Source organism: Agelaius tricolor, unplaced genomic scaffold (assembly GCF_023055355.1).
Source record: "Agelaius tricolor isolate 1412-34295 unplaced genomic scaffold, bAgeTri1.0.p SCAF_4, whole genome shotgun sequence".
Taxonomy (NCBI): Eukaryota; Metazoa; Chordata; class Aves; order Passeriformes; family Icteridae; genus Agelaius; species Agelaius tricolor.
In genome coordinates, this window is record NW_027269264.1 from 23,785,722 (window position 1) to 23,806,199 (window position 20,478).

Sequence of the window (20,478 nt, forward strand, 5' to 3'; positions counted from 1 at the left end):
ACTTTCATTTGTAAAAATATACCTGAAGGTCCTAAAGCTATACTTGAGGACAATTTGTGTTGCAGAATTGTAGATTCTGCTTTTCTGTATTTAGAGTTTACACAGCCTAACAGTTTAGAGTAAAGTAGAAACAGCAAATAAAAATGAAAGTCTTGAATTCGAAGATCAAGCAGCAGAACTATGATAATCCTTTCTTATGCTTTAGATATAGTCCCAAAAATAAAAGCAATGTCTGAAGAAAGATGGGATGTGCATACCAAGGTACTGCTTCCCATACAAAAACTGCAGGTTATACAACACAACTTGGGAAATTCAAAAAGGAAGGGGGGACCATGTAAAGCAGTATACAGTGTGTATTTATTTCAGGATATTTTTTTGATGCAGCACCAAACATGTTCTTAATGACTGTATAATTTTTACACCACAGTTCATAAAAAGAAAAATTTGCATGCGTATTTGTTTATTTGGTGACTTTTCTTTTTAGCCTTTGCTAAGGTTGGCTTTTAGTGAGGTAGGAAATTGAGGAAGACAGCCAGGTAGGGCTTAGGTGGAATATGGATTAAAAAAATGCTGTGCTGATGTCTTCCTACCTCACTTCAAACCATAGATTAAGATAAGATTCCAGTTCTGGAAACTGGCAATTTACTTCAACTTTTCATCAATGGTGTAGAGTCTTAGAAATGCAAACCTCTACAGAAGTTCTGAGAACAGAGCCAGTACTTGTTTACATTTAGTTTTGTATGCTGAAAATCAATTCCATTTACTGGACTGCTGCCTCTCAGCATAGAGAACACTTGTGTCAATTATTCTGGCAGCTCTGTGAGGCAGGAAAAATCCTGCTACAGCAGCTTTGGCATTTTGCATATCTGCTGTTGAAAGTCAAGCCAGTTGTATGTTTTCTCTAAGAAGCAAAAAAAGAAAGGCTTTTGTTTTTCAGCACATGGTCCAAATTAGTGCTAGGGGTTTTAGGAGAGTGGCCTCATCAACTGGCTCAAAGTTTTGCAGAACAAACTAAAAAAATCCAACCCCACCCCAAAACCACACCAAACCCCAACAATAGTATGGAGTATAGCTCCACCCCACTCCAGAACAGGCAGGCTCCAAAGGACAGAGATATATCAAATCTTATTTAGTATCTTGCCAAATTATCCTTCATCATAGACTTCGGTTAGGTTTCTATTTTCTCTTGCACTGCTATTATCTGTGTATGAAATAGAGCATAATAAGAGGGTCATACCCATGAACTATCTTAATCTTAAGGAAAAAAATGTTTTTTTGCATTAAACCTCTGAACTTCGGGGTTGAAAAGATGTAAATGTTTATGGTTACTATCATACCAAAATCTCTCTTGTCATTGAATGCAATGAGAAAACATTTGCATGTGAAATGTTGCTGGTAAGACTTGCTCTTATAACTGTGGTTATACTGAAATAACCAACAAACAGTTCCCTGTACTCTCGTTCTCCCCATAGACATGTGTTGGCTGGTTGGGTGATAACAAATCCTCTTTACTGGTTTTATACTGACCTTTCTATCAGTGTCAATAATTACTTCTATCTCAATGTTTGGTTTTATTTAGAGGTTTATGACATAATGTTTCTGATATGGTGCCAGTCAGATCCTTTTTCCTCAGGAGTGTGTTTCAGATGCATTCTGCTCTCCAGAGACTTCTGTGCTCAAAGTGTCTCTCAGACTCCTAAGCCCAGGGTTTATAGTGTGCCAGTGAGTGTTAATTCAGCACCTCGCTACATCAGTTTTGCCTGTTGAGTTTAGGAAAAGTTATTAGACAGTACTGATGAGCAGACTAGTCTCATTTATAACCTCAGATAGGGAAGTTATGTTAGAGATGGATTGAAGGCTGAATCCTTTCTACCTTTGCCCATGCCTTACTGCCTGCATGTGATCAATTAGGCTATACACTAGCATAGAACTAGAAAAAAGTTTAATGTTACAGAAATTCATCCTATGAATTCCATAGAAAATGCTTCTTTATCACCTGATTACTTGGAAAAATCTGACCTCAAAGATGCTGATAAGTAGTAGCTCATAGCTAGAGCAGGGTGTTTCTTTGAAGTGTCTGTCTGCCCCATGTTGAAGGTGCTCCAAGATCTTGATTTCTGAAAGTAAATTCAAGTAAGTTTTGATGGTCTGTCTTCATTAGGTGGTGTAGCCCTAGGAAAGTAAGGCTCAGTATTGAGCTGCCTGTTCATGGTGGCGGGAGTCGTACTCAATTTATTAAAGAACTTTACTGGTTAAAACAATTGTGGTCTGCTTATTAAGCTTAGGAGTCTCACTTCCTTGCCCGATTTCCATATGGGAAATACATGTAGGAAAGTACAGAGTCAGTGTATTCCCATAATCCTATTCCTGCTGTTTATCTGGAAATGTGGACCCACAGTACCTTTGACATGTGCTTTCTTTCAACAGCATTGTTAGCACGTCCATAGCTTGGCAGCTTCCCTGAAGCTGGCTGCAGGCTTGGACCTTGTCATAGGTGATGTAGCGTGCATTAAAAATAATTACTTAGCTCTTGGTGCTGACTGGGAAACAAAAGTCTTCCTCTGCTTCTGGTCAGCATGCAGATCACGGGCATGTTGCTAGATGCTGGCAGCTTGTCCTGCCGTCAAGGGAGGTCCACTGCCAGCAGCTCATTACATACTCATCACCTCGGTAATGCACCTTCTGCCTGTCACTATAGCAACCCCCTGGACAATTACCTCAGCACCACTAAAATTCATGTTTATTAAAACTAATTATGGATATAATTAACTTTAGAAACTTGGTCTGTATTGTAAATTTACTCAGAACAATGTATTTTCTCATTTTATCTCCTTTCTATAATGCCTAGCTGAGTAGGTGCTGTTTGGGTGAGAGGCCGTATAGCTACAGTGTGACTCATCAAAACAAGATTTCTCAGTAGCTGGTGAAAATGAACTCTGAGTACCATGTAGCTGAGACCTAAATGTCTTGCACAGTTGCTACTACCTGTACAACTGAATTTCCTGTGGTAATGCTGGTGGTTACTCAGTGCTGAACTAGACCTCAGGATGGCTTCCAGAATGTTTCCAACAACCATATTGTTATTATGACTTTAAAGTTTGAAGGCACTAAACTGAAAAAATACTTGGTCTGTGCAATTATTGGCTACTGTCCTTTTTTTAAGATTGTATCTATATCAAGTCTTGTGGTTTGTTTGCAAGAGTGCATGTAAAGTCAGTTGAAGTATACATTGGAGAGTTAGGTGCATTGGTAAGACTGTGTATTGCAGTATGTGTTAATCCATTTTGAATTGAGCATCTACCCTAAAACACACTGTGCATTTCTCTTATTTGTTTAAATTTCTTGTTTGTATGTAGATTTGTTTCCTCAGGAGGGCAGTATAGTTGTCAGTACTTTAGGGCTGCATTAGCTAAGTGCTTTAGAACCACAGTGAATCAGTTTATTAGTAAGCAGATACATACAAAAGCCCATCAAATTTTCATTTACTCCTCATCCATCTGCATTAAAAAACTCAATGCAGTTCACATAGCTGTGGCTTCACAAGTTTTCTTCTGGTTGTAGATAAGTCAATGAAGAAAGTAAATCCACCCTGCTTTCCTGCTGGAGTTTATGGACTTGGACATCCTAGGACATATCCATCAAATAAACCATAATCAGAACAATTTCAGTAGTGTTTCTTCACTGTTCCAAATAACATTGACAGAGATGTGTTATCAAGCTATTGCACAAGTTAAAGAACTGGCAGCTGGGGATGGGCAGAGGAGCAGCTAGGGTGGTTTGGAGCCAACAGAGTTGAAAGCAGAAGACAATTGGCATTAGCTAGCACTTTTGATGTTTTAATTTAAAGTTGCTGCCTCATAAAGTAATTAAAAAACAAATAAATCATTAGTTTGATAAGCTGTAGAATGTTTAAAGGTTATGTGTGCAATGCTGCCCCTCCCTGGTGATCAGGGAATTTCTTTAAGCCCCAGCTTTCATGAAGGTAAAAAAAAAGTCAAATATCCAATTCTTTTGGTACAAAGAAGATTTAAAAGTGAAAGTCTTTATTGTGACAGTAAATAAACCATGTTAAGCCAAATAATAAAATCTCAATGTTACAGGAACAGTTAGAATAGTCGTATGTGGAAAATGTGTGTGCTGCTGGTATGTCTTTAAATATTATTTGTATTCTAGTTGTCTTCTCTTTTTATGTAGTCAGCTTCATTCACTTACATATTTCCTCTCAGCATTTTGAAATAGTGACTCAGCTCAACAACCAGTTGTTCAGAATAATCAGACTGTCACCCCACCCCATCTAATGAAATGCAAAAATCCATTTTTGTGCTTCATAAGGAGAAAGTGCCTTAGGTTTTCTCTGTGTAGTACTGTGGATGTAGAGATGTAGTGTTTTGCAATTAATACACAAGTTATGATAATGTATTGAGGCTATGTGTGTTGATTTGCTCTCATTGGTATTCTAGGAAGATTGCACGTGACTGAAAAGAGACATTTTATTTCTGTCATATCAAAAGTCTTCAGACAATGTTATAAAACAGTGAATAAAATGGAATGGAAAGACCCTGATGTCAATCCCAATGATAGATGTTCTTACTTAAAGAAAATAGATGTTTTTTTTAAATTCTTAGTTTATTTTAGAGGTTATGTAAATTTTAAAAGAGACATGCCACATTTTTAGTGAATTTAGAATATCTTGAAGGCAACTTTGTGTTGCTGCTGCTGGCAGAGCTTTCAGTTTGATTTTCAAATTTTCATGTTTAATCCCCCTGAAGTTGATAGCAGAACACCAAATTACATATCTCCATGGGGTAACAGGAAGTCTAATTGTCTGCAGAACTGTCAGTAACAGAAAATGCCAGTTCCTTTGCTTCAGAACAACAGTGCAAAACTTAATTTAAATCTGAATTTCAGCACAAGTAATTTTTCAGCAGAAGTTAAAAGAGTCTGTTAAAACAAAATGTAAAGAAACTCCAAAAAAACCAGACAAAACTCAAACAAAACCAGAACAAACAAACAACAACTACTAAAAAATCAAACAGAAAAACTGGAAAACAACAAAAAAAGCAGGGTGTTTTCTAAATGGGTTTTGTTAGCCTGTAATTCTAATTATGATTGTAAAAAAGATTTTCTTCTTTTAGGGTTTTGGTGCACCCTTATGTTTTGATTTTTTTTTCCTGTGAGATACTCCTACTGGTTTTGACACTAATTCCTTGATTCTGGGTTTGAATGTATAATTCAGGACAGTTCTTAGAGACCCCAACACTCTTTATTCTGTTAAGTGAAGCAATCCAGGATATTAAGTAAGACTCTATAGATATTAAGTAAGACTCTATAAGGATGCATAAGGACTCTTCTGTGGACTGTGTAGACTCTGTAGGGGGCTACAGGTGAAAGAGGAAATGACCTGTGTTTGGTTACTGAGTGAGCAGAACTTGAGCATAAAGGATGAGGAGAAGGAAAAGGTAAGTATTTTTTAAGGATAAGTTAGTGTTTGTGAAACTTAGGACAAAAAATCCCCAAAAAACCTCATCTGTTTGTTTATTGATTTCTAGAAACACAAATGAGATGTAACAATTTACCTTTCTAAAATGAGCCAGATGTGTATTACCAGATAGTAACTTGTCCACTGTGCAAAGATGCAGTAACCAGGCTCACCATGGAGACTGCTTGCCAAAGGAATACAACAAGACAATTGTGTAAATGGGCCACCTGCCAATTTATTCAGTTAAAATTATCTTGTTCTTATGAATACCACTGTAGCATGTAATGACTGGCAATGCTTCTTTATCTCCCTTCAATATTTCATCACAAAATGAAACTAATTATTCTGTGGGTGGGAGGGAATAAGAATCTAATTCAGAGTCTGTCACTTTCTTATGGAAATAGTTTTGGATTTCATTCACTTTTTTTTTTCCTTTTTTGCCAACAAATTGGTGGTGAGCTTGTTCCTGCTGCTTTTTGTGTTAAAAAACCCTGATGGCAGATCCAGTGCTCAGACTCTCAAGCCCTTTTCTCATTGCCAGAAGCCAATTAGCATTCTCAGAAAATATTTTCAGACTAGTACCTTCTGGATTAACTGAGATAGTGTTCAATACATCTTTCTCACATTGGTATTGACTATTGAATTGATACTCCATTAATGAAACATAGTGAAGGAAATTTGATAATTTTATAATTGAGCCAATAATAATTTGGCTCTTCCCAAAGCTAACAAATTCTTCTGTATTTTTACTGTAAGGTAGAAATTAAACTTGTTTGTTTCTGTCATTGTTCAGGATAACTTCTCACTATTTTATTAAAAAGTAATCCAGAACCTCTAGAAGAAGTTGGATTATTTCTTGTGTGGGTTTAAAAATAGTGTCTTCACTAGTTACTACAAGGAAAAGAACATGTTCAGAAGTTGGTGACACTTCATCATCATTTAACAAATCACAAAACTATTGCTCTCATCCCCTAGAATGAATGACAGGATCCCTACATTAGTTTATCTTCTTAGTGACTAACTGTAGGGTTACTGTTCTGCTGTGAACTAGCCAAATGTCAAAGAACTTGGTTTCCTGCAGCAGTCCTTCTGCCACATGTCCACCATGGGGAGGGCATAAGCTTCATGGTGCACTGACTTCATTAGATGTCTAGTTCCTGGACACACACATGGGTACCTTCCTTTTTTGGAGGATGTTTTTCATGACAGCTAATTAAAACATTCAGTACATTAGTGCTTTATGGTTGAAACTCATCTTTAACCAATAAGCGGAATAGGTCTGTGTTATAGTTACTGAACATTTACAAGCAATTTTGTACAATTTTGGGTTATTTGTTAGCCAGCTGGAGTGTGTTTCAAGTACTGCAGACTTACCAACCTAATCAGAAGTTTCAGTGTGAATGCAGGAGTTCAGGTGCCAGAGATCCCACTAATTAGTTTGTGCTGCCTTCTGGTAACAAGATCTGGGGAGTGTTTTAATTGTCAGTGGTTGGTCTTTTCAATTTTTAATTTAGTCTCAAAACAGTGCTCTTTATCTTCCTGTCATTATATAACTGGTAATGATCTATTACCAGTCAGTTACACCAGACTCCTATAGACCACTATCTATTCTATAGCAGTCCATTGTTTTTTGGAAGGTTCATTCAGTCTTATGGAGTTGATATTCATACAGATCGAATATCAAGAAATACGTTACAGATTCAAAGCAATTTTATGGTTTTCACACTTTGTACAATACTATGCCTCTGAATTTCCTAGAATGATGTAATTGACAACTTTGGTGAATTTACATGTGAAAGCCAAGCAAAGCTATATGAGATTAACAAAAAAACATAATAATTTTGCTAACTTTCTTTAGAATTAGCTTGTAAGTGTAAGTGGTGATGGAGTACCTTTTAATATTTTATCCTCTCTTTTCTGCCAATAATGCTTTTTTTTCCCCTGTTGCACTTCTCCCTACCCCACACCCCACTTCCTTCCCAAGTTTTCCTCTCTCTTTTCCTCAGTGGGATGATGGTGTCACTGTCTAGCATTCCTGTTGTTTCTCCCTGTTTCTAGCTATCTTAATGACTTGGACCGCATAGCAGATTCCACCTATCTGCCAACCCAGCAGGATGTGCTCAGAGTTCGAGTCCCAACAACAGGGATCATTGAATATCCATTCGACTTACAAAGTGTCATTTTCAGGTAGGAAAAAAGTTTTAGCACCCACTTGCTTTGCTTCTTTTGTTTCCTTTTACATTAGCAATGTCAAGTAAGGATATTCATTTAAACTACATAGAAAGCAATTATTCTGGTTTTAAAATTGGAGCTTAGTGAGTTTATTTTCATGTAATTGTCCACGTGTATTCAGGAGCTCATGTTAAAGATGTCAAAGCGATCAAAGCCAGTTAGGTTTGTTATTTTTGAGAGTAGTTTTTTCTGATAAAAAATCTGCAATTAATCTTTTCAGTAATATATATCAAAGTTTCACTATGCGTAATAATCTGAAAATCCAACCGTGTGTCTTGTCATTCATGTAAATCATGGAATAAAAGGTTACCATTTGTTAGTTGATTTTTAGAGAGATACCACCCTACTTTAGTGCAAGTACAGTTGTTTAAAAATAACTAAGGAATTGTAATTACGAGTTAGACAGCTGTGTTTACACTGAGACATGAGATGAAATGGGATTACACTGCAAGCAAACATGAGTTTTGATTTTGGCTGTCAAAGCCTTTAGTAGATAAGTATTGTTTTCTATTTGTCTGCTTAAAATGGGACAGTTGTGGATTTTGATTCTGTTATGGGGGGGAGAAAAAGGTGGTCCACCATCTCTTTTGTGTTTGTTTCTGAATACATGGGGCATACATTGCCAAATCTTTGCTCATGAGACCTTTATACCTCATAATTCTGAGGGGTTTGAGGTTCACAATAGTTCAAATACAGAACACCCATCAGACTTAAAGCAAACATGATTAACATGCTTATAACAGATTCCATTTAATATCACTGGAAAAAAAGCCACTAAGAAGACCAAACCAAACTGTGTTTTAAACTAAATTCTTGTATTTTGCTGTGTTTATGGTTGGGTGTTTATCTGTTAAGGTGTTAATGGAGTTGATGTGGTTGTTAATTTTGCAGAATGGTGGATGTAGGAGGCCAACGATCAGAAAGAAGAAAATGGATACATTGCTTTGAAAATGTCACATCTATCATGTTCCTAGTAGCTCTTAGTGAATATGATCAAGTGCTTGTGGAGTCAGATAATGAGGTAAGCAACTGTCAGCAAAACCCATGAGTTCAAAAAAGAAGTTTTACTAGTCCAGTCCCAGGTGTTTTCTAAATGCATCTAGAAGCAATCATGCACAAATGGCACCCAAAGGAGAAGCACTTCAGGTATCAAAGGGGAGGAAGGGTTCAATCTTCAAGTAGGGCTAAGTGGATCTGCTCCATGAAGGATTCAAAGAAGTCCCTATTTTGTGTTGAAGAGGAATACAGTTGAACACAGAGAAATGTTTGTTCAGTTACTATCATGAGCAGAGGCACAATAATAGGTGGTGTAAATGAAGACAAAATTTATCAATTCCTAAGGAACAGCCCCAGGGTAGCAAACTCCGTTCCTTTGACTTAAAGCCTAAGGTGTATATTGTATTTTTGTTTTAAAAAACCAAGAGAAGTAAGCAAATGGGTGTGCTGATGGTTCAAAGTACGCTATCCGTTATTTTGAATGCAGTTTTGAATGAAGACTAAGGATGATTTTTTATGTTGAAGGTATTTTTTCTATCCTGAGGGCTTTTTAAAGTTACTCATTGAACTTTTATGAATTTTAGTAATTAGCACTGTTCTATGAAAATCTTTCAGCACATATTTTAAAAAGTTAGATGAAAAAAGGAGACAATATCTTCTTCATGGCTGGATACAAGTTGCAGTGTTTAAAACAGTGGTTGACATAAAGTAAAACAGGTGTCCCTGGACAAATACATTTTGTATATTGAGCTTTCTTTAGGATTATTTGTTTTAAATGCCTTGGAGCTCTGGAAATTTTTACATTGGTAGTGTTTTCATAAAACAAAACTGTTTTTACATTAAGTGTATAATTATCTGTCATTCAAAGCTGAATTTCCAGAAATTTTGATGTAGTCTGCACCAGCTTCATCTCCTATAATTTGGAAGCTAGACACATGTAATTAAAAAAGAGAAATCTGTCAGACTTGGTTTGTTTCAAGTCAAACTGGAAGTGTCTGGTTATATCTTCTTCTGTTTGCATTATTCTTTTGTAGCCACAAAGTCAACACACAAATACCAAGCATTTTAATTATACAAAGCAAAGCAGAATTCATTGGAAATTGCATAAAGTAAAATTAGTTATGATACTTTTCAAACACTATTCTAACTATCCAAAATAAGCTTCATGGAAGTCAAAACTTTCTTGCAGATGAGGTTTTTACACCTCACTACTGAACTATTTATGTTTTTAACAACAGAGGAAAACTTCTGAACCTTTTTGACTTGTAGTTTAAAATATATTCATGTCTTTAATTCAAACCAGTTTTTGTTTTCAAATTACACATATGTAGCCTAGAAGGCTTTCCAGCACACTTGGGCCTGTGTTACTTTAACTCTGGAAAGGATCTAGACAGTCTTAGAGCTGAGCACCAATCTGGGCAGCTCAAGTTTTGGCTTTCAGCAAACTTATCACCTGTCTGTCTAGATTTTCTTGGTATGCCAGGACACTGCCTTCTTCCCTTCTTTTTCCTTTCTCTGTATCTCTAAACATTGCAGTCCCAGAATTAATGGAAGAATGAGTTTATTTACTCCACACAAAGCAAAGCATAGTTTATCTGAATGTGGGTGTGGCAGAAATATGGCTTTAAATGTTTGTTGACACCTTGAATTAGGAAATTCAACCCACAAAGCTATATTTGTTCTTCACTGAGGTGTAACAAGCTCAGTAGGGAAGACAGTGGTTTAACTTGAAGACTTTGGTAACCAGCCAAGAGATACTTCTTATGCTTAGCTTTAAATTGTGGAGCAGTATTGAAATTTTAGCACCAAAGTGGAGGGAGTGTGTGTGAATGTTCTACTTTCTTAATATGTATGCCATCAGTGCAATACTAGAATGGAATCTGATCATTCTTTGGTCTCTATGGCTCATACTGAAATTAAAATATATGACTTGACAATTTACAGTGTTCTGCTATTTCCTTTTCATTGCTTTCATGGCCTGATTAAACTATGATTTTTGTAAGGTGGCCTACTTTCTTTTTCTAATTAGTCCATTGCATATTGCCTGAAGTCTCATTTCCTGTAGTACATTTTTACAGAGAAAAGTGTAGTGTTAAATCATTTATGTCATCCTTTTTAGTTAATACAGCTTTTCATTAATATAATATTTATGAGTAAATAGAAATCTTTAAAAAGTACTATTTTCTATTTGGGGGGGGGGGGGTGAAGGAGGTGGTGGTGGTTATATGACCTTCCTTATTAGAAAATAATGACTTGATTTTTATTTGAAAATGTAATGCCTGATGGATGGTCAGTTGTAAATCTGTTTCCTTGTTTACTTTATTCAAGAGAAATACATTTGGATTATAAATCAGATGAGGTTACACTTAGTTGAGAGTCTTTGTTATTGTCTCTTACTGGATATATGTGAGGTAGTGCTGGAAACTGTTTCTATTTCATGCCCTTGAAGGAGTTTAGATTTAAAAGTTCTGAGGAATGTAACTCTTGTATAAGTGGACATACATAGAAAATAAGACAAGAGTTCAGACTCCCTGTTATCCAGAGAGGTGCAGGATGACTTCTAAATGACACACCCATGACATTGCACTCCCATGACAAATACCTCAAGAGTTGTGAGCTTCAGTCCTGAAGATAAGCACACCTGTCTGTCCACCTGTATTTTAGCTATGATTTCTCTAACAGGTGATACTCAGACCCAATGGCATCTCTTTTAAGTGTGTTTCTAGATTGTAGATAACTTGATTTTGGTACGTAAATACAAAACAGGAAGAGTCAGTAAGGATGGTATATTTTAACACATCCTGCAAAAATTTCAGTTGATGTACAGTCATTAAATATTTCTAACAAACACAAAGGAGAGATAGCTAACTGTTCCAAATTCTGCCCTAAATAAAATAGAGAGTCTGTCTAGATTCATAGCTGAAAATTAAGACAAAATTTGAACCAGAGGACATAATATACTAATTACATTAATAGTACTGTAAATTAAGTAAATATTTTATCAGTCTGATGTGATGTGACAAAGGACAGCATGTTATAAATTAAATTATTAGATGTTTGACCTTTTCAGTTTTTCAGAAAACTCCAAGAGGATTTATGGTGAGATAAAAAATTAAGGAATCATCTCTCTGTTAAATGGATTTATGATCTTTTATGTCTTGTGGGTCACATTGTAGCTCTGAATTATGCCAGCAAATTTGGAGAAATTTGCCGTTTTATCAAATGGCACAGTTTAGAACTTTTTCTTAAGTTTAAAGTCAACTTATTTGTTTAAATAAAGTGGGCTTTTTTTTAGATTTCCAGGATATGCTGCATTTGAATACTTGTTAGAGATAGCTTCTTTCAACATATCAAATCTCAGTGTCTCAGTGCAATAATTAGAAAAATGAATTCCAGCTTCATAAAACAACCGTAACCACTTGCAGTTACGGAAGAACTAGAGACATAAGAGTATATCTGTAAAATGAAATTCTATAAAAAAGTGAGTTCATTGTCTTTGCACATCTAATTAAGTACTTAGAAACAGCAAAATAGAGAACAATGTTTATTGAAGCTTGTAGATATTTATTAGCGCACTAAAAGTCTTAAGGTATATAAGATTTAATATAGTTTGTATAGCTCTGTGGTGGTTATGTGTACATTTTTATAGGGTTCTCAGATCAAAACCAGAAAAGACAGAATATAATTTCCTCAGTTCAGATAAATAAATTAATTAATTAATAGGCTAAGTGAAAATTGGAAATTTTGTAATTTGAGGTGTGAACAGAGCCAGTAGGTCTGGAGGTGGCTTGAGCAACATTTCCAATAGCCATTGCAGTTTTCTTTCAGGAGTTCAGGGGGTCTCAGACAGTCTCAGACAAATTAGAACATCTGTATCTCTGGAATATGAAGGGACCATCTGATTGAGTCTTTCATGGAGCTATATACTCCAGGAAGAAGGTTTCTCTTAAAAATGTTTTGTCCAAAACATTACCAACAGGGGATTATTAAAGTGACTATTATTAATAGTCTGTAAATACAGTGGCCATCAGTAAAACTGTTTCTGATTTGTTGTTCCTGTATCTTGAAGTCTGAAAGCAGAATTGTTTGTTTAGAGAGGTAGGATCTCCATCCTGAAGAGAGATGTTAAAAGCTTGTCTGAACACAGCCATGAGTAAAATTATATGATGACAAATTTTTTCCTGCTGGGAGCAAGGAGTTGTACCTGATGACTTTCACGTACAGATCCACTCCAATGTAATTTCTTCTTCGATTTTATAAAAAAATTTATATGACATGTGAAAGGAGCAGTTTTTTCTTTGTTTCCTTGGTGAGCATCTTTATAGTCATGTCATAAGTTTTTCTTTAATACCCCTGAAGAACCCTACTTTATTTGACAGTGGATATCTGCATTAATGTAGTTACCTTCACAGTACTTAATTTACACTGAAGAACTGTCTTGCATTTTTATCAGATGAAGGCAGAACAGGATATTACAAAAATTAGGGCCTCAGTATCTCAGCCACAACTACAAATTGAAATGGAACGAACTTTGTAGAGTGGTTTTCTGCAATGTTTTTATGCTCCAGGTAACTGAATAAAGGCTCTGTTCTTTCGATGGAAAAATTTGTTGTTTGTAAATTGCCCCACAGAGAAAGGATCAATATTGCTTGGTTTGTTAAAAAATATTGCAGTTAAAATCTAATTTATTAAAATTTATTAAATTTTTATTAAAATATTGACATGAAACATAGGGCTTACAGCTCAAATTTTAAATCTGAACAAAAGTACATCTGCAAAACAGCTGAGCCTACAGGGAACTTGTGTAGCGTTAATTTGTATAGTACATTAACAGGTGACAAATTGCTACCATGTTCCAGTCACACTTTGTTCTGAGGTGTGCAAAAATAAGAAATAGCATGAGGCTGCACAGTTCAGAGTATGTTTACTCTTCAAATAAGCAATTATCTGAACAACATATTTCATTTTTTCATCAGAACTCTCATGCTGTTCAAATCTGAGCATGCTTCCACTTCTCTTCCAGCATTGTGTTACTTATTCTCAGGTCAGTCATACATGGCTTAGCGTGACGGCTGAAAGAAAACAATTCTGAGATCAGACGACTTCAGTCTTTCTACATCATAAATAAATGTAATGCTTCATTTGGCTGGTTTTTTCATCAACAGCCAACAATCCAGAACAATTGAACGTGTGGCAGAGGGATAATAGAAACTCCCAGTTAGAACTAAAATCCTCATACTTATTTATTTAATTATTTTTTTCCCATGGGAAATCAAATCTCCAGAATTGATTGTTTATTTGGAAACTGGAGAAAATAGCACATTAACTACCTCATTGCTGGATGTATTGTATCTCTTCATACCTGTCCACACAAACGCATATTTATTTTTGGCTTGTGGATAAAGAACCTTTTGAATGTAAACTATCAGTGCTGGGAAAGATTTTCATTAGGAAAAGTCAGAGCCTCTCTCTCTTGTGTTGAAGTGGGTGGTTCATAATGGAAGTTGGGAGGTTGGATGATTATGAACCGGCATACAGAGGCTGCCAGAAATGTTGCTTGTAAATGGTGCTACTGGCAAAGATATGACTGCTTTTTTTTTTTTTTTTTTTTTCAGGGACAATTTGATTTTAAAATGTTTTTACTCATTTTTCTCAAATATATGTAGGTATTATAAAAATAGCCAATTTTGGCATTAATGTTTTATCATGAAAAATAATTTAAGAGCCATTTTTGCTTTTAAAAAATACTTGACAGCAATACTTGAAGTATGTTTTATGAGTACTTTATAGACCATTTTTGCTTTGGACAGTATGTTTGCTTTTTGATGGTTGTTGAACATGTTGATTTAATGGATTTCAACTGTCACTTGCTTCATCTGTGTCTCTGCTGGGTACATAAAATGGCCATGTACTTTCAAGTGCAGTGTTGCAAATTCAGTTCGCAACAATTGGAGAGTTGAGAGTTCTTCTTCCAGGTGATTTAAAAATACAATTCTTATCTACAGAGACTTCTTCCCAGTCCTCTACCAGAAGCTGTTTTTTTCAGTCTAGTTTACAGAAACATTGAAGACAGTGAACAAAATAAAGGAATTATTCCTGAGCTCTATTTGAAATGGCCTCTGACTGCATTTGTGTTACTCATCAAAACATTTATACAACCATTGCAGTTTTTACTAAGATGACTAGTTACAGCAGTAGAGTTACTAGATTATACTTCATACTGGTGGCAAAAATGCAAAGCGCTTCCAATTTTGATACTGTATTTACTTTTTTACATAGTGAAGGACTCTGCACTTACCTCCCACTTCCTCATTTCCTCTACTGTTTCCCAGGTTTTGCAAAGCAGCTTCCTTAAATATTTAGCCAAGAAATAGGCTGTAGGTCTTTCTATACAGCTTCTACTACTTCTATACAGAAAATAATTGCTGGGGGTCTTAGTTGGGTAATAGAGACATTCCGAGTTAATACAGAGTTGTACATAAAAACCATCCAGAATGAAAGTTTTTGTCAATCAAAATAATAGAGTCCATGACAGTGACAGTAACCTTCAGAAATACTAACCTCTGCTTTTTCTGAAACTTTCGTGCGTCAGTATCTCATTTTCTACCATTATCATCTCTGAATGCCCTCTGATTCATGTAAGCATTTTTGCTAGCATACAGAAGTTGCATACACAGAACAAGTAGTTTACTGAAAAATGTGTGTTTGTTTACCTCCTTGCCACCTTGTCTCTCACTGCATTCCAAGAAAATGTAGTTCCTCAGAATATGTGAAATCCTAATTTTTCTAATAGACACTGCTTGAATTGCTAACATTTTTTAAAGAGAAAAGTAATTACTGTGTTTTTTGTTCAGTGTGTGAGTTACAGTACACCCACTAGATGCCACTCTAGATAGTCATAAAGGCAGTAATGGGTGAAACTCCACTAGTGCTTCTCTGTTGTTTCAGATTAATATTTTACTAAGTGTTTTCTGTCAAAGCACTGCTTGTTAGCTGGAAAATGCTGCTTTCCCTTCACTGGGTACTAGCTCTGATACAGCTTTTAGATGCTGTTTTAGCACTCTTGCAGGTATTCTTCGGGATCTGACAGTTGAGCACTTATAAATTACTTCAATTTTGTTATTTCTCTAATTGTAGGAGTAATTGCATTTTTCCAGAGCAACAGATAAAAAAGAGACATCCAAATGAGAAATCCATCATTTTGATAGGAAAATCGAAAGTGTACCTATAAAAATAAAATTGGAATGAGGTATACTCCTTTTTAATCCATTAAAATTTAAGGAAGAGTAGATTTGCATGTGGATAAAAATGTGGGGAAATATGGTTTATACTTCTGCTTGTATTTTTATTAATGTTTAATGGTTGTACAAAAACTTTCCAGCATAAAATCTTATATGTAAGAAATACATGACAGAAAGACATTCCATTTTATTTTTCTTTCATAGAAACATATTTCTAGTCATAAAATTGGACAGTCAAGTAGTTTATTAGTAAGTACAGTGTTTTTTCTTGATATTTATTTAAATATTAGGATAACTTTGTCCAAGATTATGTAACTTGTTTATAGTTAACAAATTCACTATTGGAGTATGTCTGCTGTATTTCTTACTCAGTTTCATAGTGATATTTTTACCTTGGACTGACAACTTCGTCAGGTTGTATGGAAGATGGAGAATTTTACATTGGCATCTGTATATCCTTAGAACAAAAGTAGAGGAACAGCTGGTGATATCAATATGTTTTTATGTAATTTGGGATTGACAGCAGACAAAAGCTGATCAGGGAAGTTACCCAGGCCAGCAGATCTTTGAGGATGGTGAAAACAGTAATCCTGATGCTAATTTTCCATGTGCCAAGCCAGAGAGGTCATGATGAGCTGTTGCTGCTGTTGAACAGAGATTGCTGTTGAAGGTTGGCTTCCCTGCTGACAATGGCTGTCAGCTACTGAGAAAGACTTGAGCCACATCCAGCTGCATGTTTCTGTACATTACTTATTCAAGTTTCTATCTGCAGCATTTTTTGTTGGAGCTGAAATAAGATTTTTCTGGAAATAATTTGGTGAGATAGAGCTGCTCATAAAAGGGGATTAAGTACTTGGACAAACTAGTAAATATTGCCTGCTCCCCATTGTTGCTGGGTTTTGGGTTTTTGTTTGTTGTGGTTTTGGTTTTTTTAGGGGTTTTGTTTGGTTGGTTGGTTGGTTGGTTTGGTTTTGAAGAGCCATACTGTAATGCTTGGTTTAGCAAAGCTTCCTTCATGTTGCATCTGACAGAAGGTCAGATCTCCAGTGCTAGTCACTTTCCATCCTCCTTGTAATCGTATCCCTACTATCAGGGAAAATACTGTAACATGAAACTATCTTTTACACAAGAAATAGTGCATCCTGTTAAAGAAAGGTTTTTTCAGAAACCCGTTCAACCATATGATCTTGTAATCACAAGTAATCAACTGTAATTAAACTGATAAAAAATATTATGGCACATATAATCAATAAAGGAAAAGAGTAAGCATTGAAAGGAGTGAGCTATCATTAGAAACAGAAAACCAGTTTAAGACAAATTTTAGAGGATAATAAATTCTTCCAGTGTTAGAGGAATTTACTCTGGCATAAAAATTGTTTTTATCTGCTGTGACAACCATAAAAGTTGAATTGCCCTTAGTAATTGGATAAACAGAGAGACAAAAGACAGCAGAATGCTAAGCAGAGATTGAGAAGTCAAAAATCAGTCACTTCAAATTTTTTCTTAATCAGTCAATAATAGTAAATTAATGAAACCATTATTGCATTTTAATCTGTAATGGCAAATTGCATTTCTTTTTAGAGGCAGATAAAATTTACTTGAAAATCTCTAGGCCATTTTTCAATTCCTACAAAACATCTGCAGACAACAGATATAAATGACAACATATCAAAATGTCAGTTTACTGTCCTTAACCAGTTTGCTTCGATTTCCCTTTGAAATAATTCGCAAAGGCAAATTATATATATAATTTCATGGTCACCTAATCTGCTGGGAAAAGCATGAAGGGCCCAGAGCCAATGTCCTGTGAAGACCTGAGCTTTTTTAGTCTAGTGAAGAAGACACAAGTACTTGCCAACAAGTAGTTCTGGAGTTACATGAAGCTAAACTTTTTGAGGTGGACCATATAACAGATATAACTATACTAGGTAGTTCCCATTGCCTTTTCTTAAGGTCTTGTTAAGAGAAGAAGTCTGTATAGAATGTTGAGAAGAAAATAGCATCTTATTAACAGTTTGTCTAAGGAGTTATGTTTTATGCTCAGCTGTGTTTACATTAGAGGTTCTTTCCTTCCAGAGTGAAATCCTGGCAGTGTTGAAATCAATATGAGTCATGAGATCTGACTGCATGAAAGCAAATGTTTTATTAGTCTGCATTAGTTTCTCAATATATAAATTCAACTATTTATTTTCATGCACTACAGCAACATGCAATAAAGTTTAACAGACCAAATTATCAGCTTTTACTGAAAAGTTGAATTAGTGTAGTATTTGTTTTTTTGTTTTCATTTTTTGTTTTATGTTTAGTGGGTTTTTCAAGTTCCCATTCATGTTTATGTTGGCCTCTCTAAAATGCAAATTGATGGAAGTAAATATACAGTTACGGCAAAACTTTCTGAGTTATCTGACAGATTGTTGTATGGCTCAGCAACAGCAGAATCTGCAGGATTCATGTTTTTGTCATCCTCTGGAGGCCCATTTGGTGGTGAAACAACTTTTTCAGGGGGCTGCAGCTTTTAAATTTTAATAATACTAAAAGGAGTAAGTTAGTTCCTGTCTTAAAAACCTTATTTTCTCTGGCTCTGTATTAACCACATCAAGTCAGCCTAACAGTTAGGAACTAATCTAATTGTAACATTATTTTACAATGACAAAAGTTTTACAAATAGAAATAACTGTAGGCTTTTCTGATATTTCAGCTATAATGCAAAGTGGTTTCAGGAGCATCTAAAGAGTTAAAGGCTAATCCAGTGGCATTGTTACCAAAAATCAGTTAAAATTAATGTAGCCCCAATGCAGCATTAAGAAGCAGGCATTCTTTATTTGGCCAGATGCACAAGGGGATAGCTCTTCCAAATACTGTATGTGCTGAGTACAGGACATTTTCTCTTTATATACTGTATTTTACATACATACATATTAATTTTCCCAGAATAAACATACATACGATCATAATTTCCCCAAAATCCTTGACATGTGGTCCCTTCCCTCTGTACTTGCATTCTTTCGTCCTGTGATTCTCTTTGGTGGTACCTGCTGGTCAGCAACCCCAAAGTCATACCTGACTGCCTGGTGAACTGGTAAAAGTTAAGATAACTGGGCTGGCTGGTTGTTTTCTAGTTTTTCTTCCTACAGAATAAGCATTGTGTTCTTCCACAGGCTAGTGGGTTCTGAACAATAAGCATTGTATTAAGTCCAGGTGCAAATAATTCTTCATCTGGCAACAATGCTAGAAACAAAGGTAATAATTTACGATTTTTTAAAATTCAATGTCATAAACCTTTGATGTTGACAAAATATATTCTCAGGTTTTAAATTTACTTGCAATTATTTTAAGCTGATCTCTAAGGATTGCTGAACTCTGTATTCAAAATTTGGGAAAGGCAAGTAAAATAAATAATGTTCTTAAACCTTGAATTGGTTGTCTTGTGTTGTTATATATGTCTCTACCATGAATGACTTGTATTTCAATAACCACCAGTGTGTTGGCTGATTGTAACTGTGCATAATCAGGTTTAGCAAATGTTCCTGTTACAACTTTCAAGTTCGTGACTAGTGTTTTAAAGAATACTTATGGCCTAACTAGCTGAATTTGCAAAAGGAAGATGCCTGAAGGTTTAATTTACTGTTTGCTCATTACTTTTAATTTAATTAATTGGATCTTATATATTGTAGGAAAGTGCAAAACAAGAAATGGATTCTTTTGCCAAATGGAGTGAAAATGCATGAATTTATTTTGAAAAAAAAATAATCTCATGACCACCAAAATTCTGCTCTCTTTTTTATTCCAGAATCGAATGGAAGAAAGCAAAGCACTCTTTAGGACAATTATCACATATCCATGGTTCCAGAACTCTTCAGTTATTCTGTTCTTAAATAAAAAAGATCTACTAGAGGAGAAAATTATGTACTCCCATCTAGTTGATTATTTTCCAGAGTATGACGGTAAGTATAATGACATGCTGTGTTTACACTGTAGTACTGGCAAATTGTGCTAGCTTGACCAAATACTAGACAGATAGATACTTTGGTATATTCCTTTAAAAAATACTAAAAAATTGTAAAAAGTGATTGAAATTTTGTGGAATTTTTAGGCTGCTAAGATTTTGATTTGTACTGTAATGACTTGTGGGTAGGATGGCAGAACCTCTATTGGGAAATTGTTGACTTTTAGATGATATTGTCATATTAGTAGTGAACCACTTTTTGTCATTTTACCAAAGTTAGGGTGAGAGTTTAAATTGAAATACAAGAGTTAAAAATAAATAGAAACATATTCCTTAATTGTACATATAGTTTTTTATATTTTTGGTGTTTTGAGGTTTGCTTTTATATAAGATTGAATACTGAAGGGGAAGTGTTATAAGCTCTCTGTAACATTCAGAGAAACAAGCAACCACCCCTTCCACCCTTTTATTGTACCTTTTAAAATTGTGCTTTAATTTTACATTGATTATATGGAGTTAATGTGTTTGTCCATAAAAAAAATTGTGGGCTGTATAAGTGTTTCTATTAAAGCTGTACTTTCAGG

At 35.2% G+C, this 20,478-nt stretch overlaps 1 protein-coding gene across 1 annotated transcript in view; it reads left to right on the forward strand.

Moving 5' to 3' along the window:
* LOC139588983 (guanine nucleotide-binding protein G(q) subunit alpha-like) overlaps nt 1-20,478 on the forward strand; it is a 116,930-nt gene that overhangs the window by 82,747 nt on the left and 13,705 nt on the right. The window contains exons 4-6 of the mRNA XM_071424884.1: nt 7,538-7,666; nt 8,603-8,732; nt 19,739-19,892. Of these exons, the coding sequence (XP_071280985.1) occupies nt 7,538-7,666; nt 8,603-8,732; nt 19,739-19,892 (413 nt within the window). The remainder of the gene's footprint in view (nt 1-7,537; nt 7,667-8,602; nt 8,733-19,738; nt 19,893-20,478) is intronic.